The sequence below is a fragment of the Rutidosis leptorrhynchoides genome, chromosome 6 (genome assembly GCF_046630445.1).
Source record: "Rutidosis leptorrhynchoides isolate AG116_Rl617_1_P2 chromosome 6, CSIRO_AGI_Rlap_v1, whole genome shotgun sequence".
Classification (NCBI taxonomy): Eukaryota; Viridiplantae; Streptophyta; class Magnoliopsida; order Asterales; family Asteraceae; genus Rutidosis; species Rutidosis leptorrhynchoides.
In genome coordinates, this window is record NC_092338.1 from 129650341 (window position 1) to 129662432 (window position 12092).

General features: G+C 31.9%; 1 protein-coding gene across 1 annotated transcript; it reads right to left on the bottom strand.

The window, feature by feature from the left end:
- Nucleotides 1-6923: 6923 nt before the first annotated feature.
- On the bottom strand, nucleotides 6924-10998 carry LOC139851399 (shaggy-related protein kinase theta-like). The gene is made up of 13 exons (XM_071840430.1): nucleotides 10930-10998; nucleotides 10115-10297; nucleotides 9927-10019; nucleotides 9760-9819; nucleotides 9394-9666; nucleotides 9227-9301; nucleotides 9066-9122; nucleotides 8850-8990; nucleotides 8473-8523; nucleotides 8280-8375; nucleotides 7463-7546; nucleotides 7272-7374; nucleotides 6924-7184 (listed from the first exon to the last, which is right to left on the bottom strand). Exons 1-13 carry the CDS (start codon nucleotides 10987-10989, stop codon nucleotides 7123-7125), a joined length of 1338 nt encoding a protein of 445 aa, XP_071696531.1. The 5' UTR covers nucleotides 10990-10998; the 3' UTR covers nucleotides 6924-7122.
- Between the last annotated feature and the right edge of the window lie 1094 nt (nucleotides 10999-12092).

A 12092-nucleotide genomic window follows, 5' to 3' on the forward strand; every position in this document is an offset into this window, starting at 1 on the left:
TTCTTCGAAAACCACCAATGAAACAACCCGTCACTATCCATCTTCTTCATCAAACCACCACCTTCACCTACGGTAGCAGCTCCACCGTAGCACCACCACTGTCGTCTGCTACTGTTGCAACCACCCTATCACCATCACCTTTCTCTTTCACTCTCTCCTAATTTTGTTTGGAAACAGTCGCAAAGAACCACCAATCAAAAGCCACCATAACCGCCACCATGGTGAACTAGCTACTGCTAAACATATACGTTTCTGTGTCTCCTTCCTTGTGAACTACCATCACCGAGACCATCACCACGATAACACCATTCTCCATCTCTACATATCTCCCTATCTAAATCTCTCTCTTCCTCTCTTCTATTTTTAAAGTCACCATGAACCACCTCTGATTAATTACCTTGCACCACTCTCTTCGTTGTTCGAAACCACCACCAATTTGCCACCATCGTTACAACGGCTAATTGCTACCACGAATCTGTTTATGTTCGAAAAAAAAAGAAAAAAAAAGAAACACTTCCACCAATCTGAGGTCATCACCTTTGAACCACACTTCAATTTATATTGGCCATGATGTTTCACTTTCATTTTGGGCCGTGAGAATTAAAATTATGATGAAGGTGGGCGACTAGTTTATGTTTGTAGGGACAAACTCCAACTCATGAACGATCCCTTTTAGCAAGTTGTTTATAGGATTTTGTTATATAGAGTTTTATTAATTAATCAAGTGGACAAAGGGGCAAAGTGGTAGACCAAGATGGGGTCATTATAAGGGACGTTCATTTTGATTTTTTTTTATGGCGTATGATTATGGAAATATGACTAATGAAGGTAACCGTGAACGATGAAACGCTTATGATGATGGTTATGGCAAAGTGAAACAATGATGATGGCAGTCACCTACGTTGGTCTCATGAAAATGTTATCACCATAATAAACCCATGAAAACCCACCTATTCGATACTGTTTCAACCCACCATATTCGGTTTTCGTTTCGTAGTAGTGGTAGGTCATCGACTATGTAAACAACTCGGTTAAAGCATCGTCTTGTAGTCGAGCATCTATTTGTTATACGTTTTGGTCTGGTGAGTCGAGAAGATATGAAGAATAACGATGATGATGACGACTTGATGATGATAACCTTGTTGCCTGGTTTAAATTTCTGTTTTTGCCAAATAATAAAGCACGGTCCTTGTTCTCTGTATCTAATATTGCTGAAGGAGATAGCTAGTAATAAGAGTTATATATATATGGATGGATACAGTTTCGGTAATGAGGTTAGCGCCTCAATGGTTTATGATGTTGGTGGGTATGCGAGAGACCCGGGTTCGATTCTAGCCTGCTCCCCAAATTTTCTTTTTAATTAAACAACAAGTATTGGGTTTGGAATAAAAGCTGTTGGGCCGTGATCTGCTATGTAGTAGGGCTAAATTATTAGTTGGGCCGTTTGTCAGTTGGGCCGTAAATTTTGTTGAAGACTTGGGCTAGTTTATGGGACTGATAAATAAACCATTTAAGTATAATTTGGATACGAGTAATTTTAAAAAGATGCAGACAGAGTAGATGGATAAGTGTAGTGGGGTTTAAGCGAGAGGTCTTAGGTTCGATCCTTGCGTGGTGCATTTTTTTTATGGGCTTCTAAGGTAGTTCTTATTTATTATACTTATTATTATGATTATTGTTATTATTATTATTGCTATTATTATTATTTGTTGCTATTATTGCTATGTATTATAATTATTACAAGTAATGAAGCTATTATTATTATCATTATCAAAATTAAAAATATTAAAACCATTATCATAATTATTATTCTTATAAGTATTGTTATTATTATTATTATTATTATTATTATTATTATTATTATTATTATTATTATTATTATTATTATTATTATTATTAAAATTATTATTATTATTATTATTAATAAAATTATCATTTTTATTAAAAATAGTATTTTTAAAACTATCATTTTATTTAAAAGTAACATATTTATTATTATCATCATTAGTAAAAATTATGAATATTTTAATTATTATTATTATTATTATTATCACTACTAATATCATTATGATCACTAACATAATTATTATTATAATTAGTATTATCATTAAATTTTAATATCTATATTAATATAATAAAATATTATTATTATTACTTTCATACTAACAATATTATTGTAACAAATAAATATTAACTATTTTAACTATATATATAAGATATATAATTTAAGACATAATATATAAATTTGTTTGATTACGATTATATGTATTAATATATATAAATGATATAGGTTCGTGAATCCGAGGCCAACCCTACAGTTGTTCAATGTTGTCATATGTATTTTTACTACAAAATACAGTACTGTGAGTTTCATTTACCTTTTTACCCTTTTATATTTTTGGGCTGAGAATACATGCGCAATTTTTATAAATGTTTTACGAAATAGACACAAGTAATCGAAACTACATTATATGGTTGAATGATCGAAATAGAATATGCCCCTTTTTATTAAGTCTGGTAATCTAAGAATTAGGGAACAGACACCCTAATTGACGCGAACTCTAAAGATAGATCTATCGGGCCCAACAAGCCCCATCCAAAGTACCGGATGCTTTAGTACTTCGAAATTTATATCATGTCCGAAGGAGGATCCCGGAATGATGGGGATATTCTTATATGCATATTGTGAATGTCGGTTACCAGGTGTTCAATCCATATGAATGATATTTTTGTCTCTATGCATGGGACGTATGTTTATGAGAAATGGAAATATGAAATCTTGTGGTCTATTAAAATTATGAAATGATTATTTATGATAAACTAATGAACTCACCAACCTTTTAGTTGACACTTTAAAGCATGTTTATTCTCAGGTATGAAAGAAATTTTCCGCTGTGCATTTGCTCATTTTAGAGATATTACCTGGAGTCATTCATGACATATTTCAAAAGACGTTGCATTCGAGTCTTCGAGTTCATCAAGATTATTATTAAGTCAATTATAGATAGATATATTATGAAATGGTATGCATGCCGTCAAATTTCGATGTAATTAAAGATTGTCTTTTCGAAAACGAATGTGATGTTTGTAAAATGTATCATATAGAGGTTAAGTACCTCGCGATGTAATCAACTGTTGTGAATCGTTTATAATCGATATGGACTTCGTCCGGATGGTTTAGGACGTGTCTTTACAATTTGCTTCTTTAAATCATTTTCTCGTTATTTATCAAGGTATATTTAATAATATTGTTTTAAATCAAAACGTTTTATGACCAAGTTAATATTATATTTTATCACTTTGTAAAATATATATTCAAATTACGTTATTTAAACAAAAATATTTTAACAATCAATTCCTATTATATCTAAAACGTTTTCGCACGTTTGAAATTAAATCAGTCAAATATTATAAAATTTGGTTCTCCATTAACTTTTGTCTAGTTCCCGTTAATCGACACATTTGTTCTTACTTGAAAATCATTTACCATTTTCCGAATAAAACAGATTTCTTAAATCACAGTGGACCTCATAACAGAGACCCGTAATCATATCATAATGTATCTGATAACTCAATCATTTGAAATTATCTTATAATTCCGTCGGTAAATACGTTCATGTAAAGTATTATACATCTAATACTTTGTTAACGTTTTCAATTAATATTATATATTATATATACATATCTATATACACATAAATGTTCGTGAATCATCGAGCACAGCCAAAAGTAATTGATTATATGAACACAGTTCAAAGTTTTTGAGATTTCAACATTACAGACTTTGCTTATCGTGTCGGAAACATATAAAGATTAAGTTTAAATTTGGTTGAAAATTTCCGGGTTGTCACACATGAAGAACATAAACACAAGTTTTGATCTTTATAACCAAATAAAGAAATCATAAGCTAGATCTAACAAGTAAATGAAGATTCAAAGCTAGAAAGCTTGAATCTTTCATGTTCTTGAAGGATTCAAACCCAAGTTTGAATCTACATGATATAACAAGATCAAAAGCTAAAAAGCTAGATCCTTTAAATGATGATGATGATGTTGTGGATATGAAAGGAAGAAGAAGAGAAAGAAAAATTAAAACTTACACTTTTTAGAGTGAGAAAGACTAGAGAGAGAATTAGAGAGTAAGTGTGTGTAATTTGTGAATGAAATCAAGTGTGAAATGTGAGGAATTAACATGGTATTTATAGGAGGTGATGGGGTGGTATGGTGGTGGTGGCCGTGGGGTTTAGGGGGGACAAGGGGAAAAAACTTTTGCTTTTTAATTAATGGTTGTCTAAAGTTAGTGCTTATGTTGGGATCCCATGCAACAATTGTGATTATGGTTAACAAAAATGCTAGTATGTTCCCTCTAATAAATGGGCATTTGTCTTACATTTATATGGGTCATAAACTTATTAAAATTGGGTTAATTAAATAGTCCATTAGCTAGAGTAAGGTGAGCTTGAGTCCAACAAGGTAGAAAGTCCAACAAGACTAACTAGTGAGCATAAATAAATTACTAAGCGTAATTAAGCAACCAAAAGCCCAAGTAATTGTTATTAGAAAATAACAATTAGTATTTCGTAGTCGTAATATTCCAATTACGACCAAAGTTAAACGTGTACCAAAACATATAGCTCGTTCTCAACGTCAAGTGACACTAACGGTCGTAAAAGCATTCGAGGATCAAGTTAAGTAACTAAGTACTTAATGGCACGTTGTATACTATAAACGAAGGTAATTAATCATGAAATAAGATCCAGAATGTAATATAGCTCAGTACGCACAAATACACAGTTTCGCAGAAAGTAACAAGCACAAAAGCAAGTCGAAAAAGTCGGGTCGTTACATGCATCCTCATGTTTGGGAAGTATGTAACGGGAGAATGTGATATAGAAGTTGAACTATCATCCTCATCAAAATTGTTAATTTTGTCTATTACATCGAGCGCCATAAATGCATATTCTTCGTCGAAAGAAGAAGGTGACGACTTTATTTATTTATAATTATGGAAGGAATGTACAACAAATGAGAGAATGTGTTGTTTCGGTAGAAAAAGTATGAGTTATTGGTTTGTATTTATAAAGGTAAAAAGGAAAAAAGAAATAAATAAATGTGGTGAATTTATATATGCAACCGCCATAAAATTCAAAATGTAACGTTCAAACGCGTTTAACTAAATGTCAGTTCCTGGACGTTGAAAAGTCGACGCCGAAATTGACGTCGGCGCGGTATCGTTGACAGTTGATTCCGGCGCCATTTTGGAAAACGACGGATCCGACCTATGACCCCTGGTGCTCTTAACCTTTCTAAACTTATGATTAGAAGAGCGACTTGATATCTTGAAATTTAAAGTTTTTATTAATCGTTATTAGTTATTTACACTTTTTATTCATCACCCTAAATGTGGATTACCAAGGTATTAGACTGAACTAAAATATAGACAACTAAATTAACTCTAACAAAAGGAAGCATGTACATTATATAAAAATAATAAAATCTACAGTTTTTATTAAAATCCTAAAATGATAATGTAATAAAAAGTCATTTTTAAGCATAAAAATAATTCAAAAATAAAAAATAAAATTTAAAACATCTTTGATGATGTCATTATTTTATATTAATTTAATTAAAAGAATAATACAAAATCTTTTATAAAAAGAAATACTAATCTCTTCTAAATTGTATAATCTTCTACTGAACACCCAATGAACACATTTATAAATTTTATAATTATTGTACAACTTTTATATAATAATTGTATTTTAATTTTCTAATAAAATTTCAAAAGGCATTTATTACTAATAATTATTATTAAAAATATAAATACTCAACTGTGATCAAACTTTATTAATATTATTTTTTTTATTATAATAATTATAATTATTATATTATTAATATTTAAATATGGATTCTCTTTACGAGATTAATTACGTTATATATGTATGCGAAAATACATGTCTCTACATATTTGTAAAAACAACGATAAGATTCTTAGTTTTTTTTTTTTTTTTTTTTTTTGGTAAGCGAGAAAACCCTCCTATGAACGAGCACATTGGCTACCCCATAGATTGTAAAACCTCGGGTAATCAAGCCCCCCGAGGGCGAGACCTGGTACCGGGTGAATTGCGCGTTATGCGCACCCTCTAGTCACACTCCATTTTTGAACAATTTGGCATAGCCAGGAATTGAACCCGGATGGTGTGCTTCATTGGTCAACTCGGTGGCTACTCAGGCAAGCCTGAATGGTTAACAAGATTCTTAGTCGAACGGGTCATTAAAATAAATGTCTTTAGCATTTACATTCACTTAATACCTAAAACATGACATTAAATTGTTTCGTTTAAACAAACAAGTGATACCACGGGTCATTTCACTAGTATATACTGTATGTTGATAAGAAAACTAGTTTTGAGGGTGAGCTATTGTATAGTTTATAGTGTATTTAGTTATAAGAAACGGTTTTTCTTGTTTAGGCTATCCATGAAAGTGAATATCTTTACTCAGATGTATGCGGGATGACTGAGTTATCCCATGGGTGTTTCTTACTCTTTCCCTAGCTAACCAAGACGTAGTGCTAGTAAGGTTTGAATCTAAACTATTCCACGATGGTTTATCTAGTTACAATTCCATCATTTTCACAATTGAAGTAGTCATAATTGAAGTAGTCATAGCATCATCCTATCAGTATGGTATTGATGGATACAATAGAACATGGCTATTGAGGCATGCAATAAGATTTTTCATCCCTGTGAATAACTGAATGTTGATTCTGCACATATACATTTGGATTTGGATTTGGATTTTTATTTGTATTAGAGCATTTGGCAGCAAAATGGGAAAAAGTTAATAAATAAATGAAAAAATCAAATTCAGAAGAAGTTCCATGTTATAAGCTCACAAATCGGACTTAGCTACTCCATATATATACGCGAGGAAGATGTATAATAATCTCATGATTCGTTACAGTTAAATATATAAACCAACCTCCATCCATATTTTAGGCTGAACAACTTGATTAGACAGAAAGAGCAAGTATAATATCTAATTATCGGCAAGCATTCAAAAACCCGACTTTCAGAACACTTATGGACAATACACACACTCTCTTCATTACATTATCATTCATTGTCTGGCATGTTCGGGTATCAACCTTTGAAGTAGTTCCGGAGATGCATGAGCAATCTCTGTAACAATATTATATTTATTTTTATCAATATGCGTTAAATAATAAATCATATATACAGTAAATATGCAGTAATTTGAGATTTTACCTTGTTGTGTGAAGTTATATAGGGGAGGGAGGGGTTTCCCATTTGGCAGAGTTGTATTCGGGTCCCTTAACTCGTCAAAGAACGGATGAGTGCAGGCCTCCAACTGCAGCAGATCAAAATAGCTGAACTAAGCATTTGAATGTTTATATTAAAAAGAGCTGTAAAACAAACAGATTTTGGGATACACTTACAGCGCTACAGCGCAGCTTCGGTGAGTACTGTAGCAGACGTGAGACAAGATCAATTGCTTCAGATGGCATGTGCTTTTTAAATATCTGAAAACGGAATTCAAAATCGTAAATATATCTGACCTTGAAGATTTTCCAGTTTTCTGATGCACTTAAACTACACATGGGTGATGGGTCTCGTGAGCACATGCATAAAGTTAGATATTGTATACTATATGTTCAATTTTGAACGGTAAATGGATGTGGTTTTCCCTAGTGAAGTTTGAACCTCATTAGCCAGAGTACGATTAACATATGGATTTAAAATCACAACTTATATACAAGGTTGCAGAACTCGAAATTACTCGCTGAGTAATCGGTTTTTGGAGAGCTCCGAGCCAAGTACTCAAACTCAGTAAAACTTGGTCAAACCCGGTCAAAACTTGAGATTACTTGAAAAATCGGTCAAACTTGGTCAGCATTCAAGTACTCCCCAGAGTAGCGAGATTTGCAACCTTGCTTATAAACCCGGTATTGGCCATTTCTCAGAAGAACATTTTGCAGCCTTAGTAAGAGGGGGAAGGCTAAAGAATTCACCCGGTTTGAGATATCACATTGTTTGAGGAACCCTAGATCTTGTCGAAGTAAAGTGTCTAAAGCATGTACATATATACAATTTTGGAAATTGGTTACACCAATAATGTTATGAAAATTTTATTAATTAATCAGTATAGTTGGTTATAAGTCAAAATACGATTAGGATTATTTATTACTCCATATATGATAAAAGCCTAAAGCATGAACAGATATGGGAAACCAAAATGGATACGATAATACAAACCTTATGCCATGGATGAGCTTTAATCTGTGGGAACTTGAACTCAGTGTAATGAGGATTCATGCACTTAATTTCCTCACGTGTTGGTGTTCCCAATATCTAAACAAAGAAACAACGGATGGTTAGAGTTGGTCTCAAATAACAAATTGACTAGAGATGTGACGGCAAAAAGATACAATTTTCCGATATTATGTACCTTGATTATCTCTACCAGTTGATCTACACCGCTTTCACCAGGGAAAAGAGGCTGAATATAATGAAACAGTTGTATGCATCAGAATAAGTGTGGTATTGAAATTTAATTACAAAAAAATCATAGCAGAAAATAAATTCAAAGATCTATAGCCACTCGCAGAGTTTCATTTTCACACAACTAAATACTTATAAAGAACACCACACTAAGAGATTGCTTGATTAAACTAACTACAAGGTGTTCATTGTGATTTCTGAATAATTTAGGTATATTGACTAGTTTTGATAATGTAACAGAGCATCTGATAAGTTTAATCTTTTAGAGACCGTGTTAAAGTAAAAATATAATTACAGTAAGCGCACCTATAACCAGGAACCCACCTGTCCAAGAAGCAGCTCAGCCAAAACACAACCTGCAGACCACATGTCAATTGCATTGGTGTATTCTGTTGCTCCAAAGATCAATTCAGGAGCCCGATAATATCTCGAACAAATATATGAAATATTTGGCTCACCAGGTACCTGCAGTCGCAACAAAACGTTAATATTTGACATCAAGATATATACATACGGATTTCCAAATCATTGTAAACTTACCAACATCTTTGCACTACCGAAATCACATAGTTTTAGCTGATGAGTTTGTGGATCGACCTGCAGGCAACAAGAGCATTCAAATTAATATTTATACATTACTAACAAGGCCAATGTAAATAAATGAGCTTCGATGAGCTGATTAATATGCCATTAGATCTTACCAGTAAATTTTGCGGTTTAATATCACGATGGCAGACACGAATGACGTTGTGAATGTAATTAAGCCCACGACAGATCTGAACATAGATGAAAATGGAACGGTTTAGTTAATCAGTGTGCATTAGCATGATAAAGTGATGTCCCACAAAAAATTCGGTGAGAGATTCACCTGATATGTGTATAATTGAATATACAGCATAGGCATGTGTTGGTTCATTTTGACATAGTGCCTTGACATCCTATAGACGGTTTCAGGTACGTATTCCAAGACAACATTCAGGTATACTTCATTTTTTTCAGTAGTTGAATAAAAACAATTTTTCATCGCAACAACATTGGGGTGGTCCAGTAAGCGCATAATTTGAAGTTCTCTGTTCTTGTATCTTTTGTCTTGTAGAACCTTTTTAATAGCAACAGATTCACCTGTTTCAAGACATTTGGCCTGAAAAAATTATACAAAACATAGAGAATTATTATTATGTATATAACATTTATCTACAAATGTTTAAAACAATGAAGGTCACTTGTTAATTACCTGAAAGACAACACCAAATGAACCAGTACCAACAACACGATCCGTCATGTAAGAAAATGTCTGCACAACAAGTTTTGTTAGGTACATGTTACCTTCTTTATAACTAGAAATAATCCATTAGTTAAGCTAGCAATACATTCATGGTACAATATATAACCGATGATCACCTGCTTAGGTTTTCCATTTTGACCACCAACTGAAGTCACGATAATTTGACCAGTTTCAGTACCATTTCCAGTTATGAGAGTCGCTTCAAAATCCTGCTTAAAATACAAACATAAGTATTTCATGGTAAGAAATAACAATAAGTTATCATAAATGAAATATTGTGATATCGAATGAATGTATGTGTTACCTTGTCATCAGATATATCTTCCTTAATCTTCATGCTAAGCATTTTTTGAGGCAGACTGTCCTGCTCAGGTTTTCCAGGTCTAGCAGTAGTTTTGGATGTGCTCGAAACCATCTTTGAAGCACGCGCACTCCCAGGCTGACTCAAAGATTCTTGCTTTGACCTTCGACGGTTCGAATCGCCACTCTACAAAGCAAACAAGTTCAATCACATGAATCAACACATATACATATACACATCATATATAAGCATCTTACTCCTTACAAAATCACGCTAATATAACGTGAAAACGTCTTTAAGTTCCGCTTGAATCGACTTGTAAAATAAATTCATTACGTATAAGATATATATAGTACATACATGAAATGCATCTGCATCTTCTCAATCATATCCTCAATGATTAAGACATCCACAACAACAAACAATTATTATGTGTTGACTATTATTATAATAAATAAATAATCATATAATTATTTTTATCACCATACTCTTTACATATGGAGATCAAACACAGCACAAGATCAAAACAACACAATTAAAAAATAAGCCGTTTCCATCAATAAAAATAATAAACTATAACCTAATGTTTCTAAAACAACAATCACACAAGGACAATCGAAACATATTTTATATTTTAAAAATTAATTAAAATATTCCATACATCGAATCAAGCATAACGATATAAAGTTACGATAACCGTAACGTAAAAGCGATCAGATTCAATGCTACCAAATCAATTCAATTTCAATGAATATTATTATTCCAACATCAACAAGATTTATCATTAAATTGAAATTAAATTATTAACAAAAGCTTACAGAATCGGAAACGGAAGTACGGCCAGAAGCGATACTCTTCAAACGACGCATCATATTCATTGCAATTGCAATTGCAATTGATTGAATCGAATCAAATTATATGAAATTTGAAATTGAAATTCGTAACCCTAATTTCGCCCTTTCACTCTCCAAATCTCACGATAAATTCCCCTTGTTCAACAACAATGGAGGAGGAACCTGCGACACTATACGCAAATCCTCCTCCACCTTTCTTCTTAATTTTTTTAAACGAATTTTATATTTTATATGTGTTTATATAAAATAAAATACCGACCGTTTTCTGTGTCTCAATATGTATAAAACTGATTTCTCCTGGTCAATGGTCAAACCTGAAAAAAGTTCAATCATTCATTCCTTGCCTGATTTTCTACACCATTCAAAACTTGTAATCTTGACCGTAGGATTTGATCTTGACAGATGATCTTCACAGCTGTAATTGCACGTAAACTCTGGATGCTAAGCGACAAGTTTAAAAAAAAAGAAAAAAGAAAAAAAAAAAAGCGACAAGTTTTTGTTTTTCTTTACTCTATCTATCTATCTCATATTTATTCTACAATTTCTTTTTAAATGTTCTAAATTAATTGAATGCTACTATAAATAAATAAATAAAAATACTGTAATAACATAAAGTTTTTTTTTATGTCATTAGTTTGTACATATAAAAAAATAATAAAAAGTAAGCGTAGAAAACTAGAAATTGATAAAAAAAAAAAAAACACATTTGACGATGTTTTTTCTTAAACTATGTTCCGTCCGTTTCAATTCAATGGTTCATTATTCTTTTTTTGGGATGTTCTAAATTAATTGTCCACTTTCATAAATTAAAATTGATAAATAATGTGATAAAGTTCTTTTTAGTTCATACTTTATACGTATAAGACAAAAAAATAAGTAAAAAATAAGAGGTAAAACTGAAAAGTAAAGAGTAAAATATATGTGACAGTCACTTTTTTCTTAAACTACGTATTTTTCGTCCTTTCAGGATACAAATTTGTTTTTTTATTCAAAAGACACAAATTAGATTCAATACATCCAATAGATCTACTTCGATTATCATTAATATGGACTCTAAATATCTTATGGTCTAATTGAATTTGCATAACTAAACTAGCATGTGAAACAAACTCATTAAACGCCGTTGA

Coding starts and splice junctions, on each gene's coding strand:
- LOC139851399 (XM_071840430.1), bottom strand. CDS start 10,989: ATGAATATGATGCGTCGTTTGAAGAGTATCGCTTCTGGCCGTACTTCC. Junction 9,820..9,926: donor AAAATGGAAAACCTAAGCAG/GTGATCATCGGT, acceptor CTTGTTGTGCAG/ACATTTTCTTACATGACGGA. Junction 8,376..8,472: donor AACTGGTAGAGATAATCAAG/GTACATAATATC, acceptor TTCTTTGTTTAG/ATATTGGGAACACCAACACG.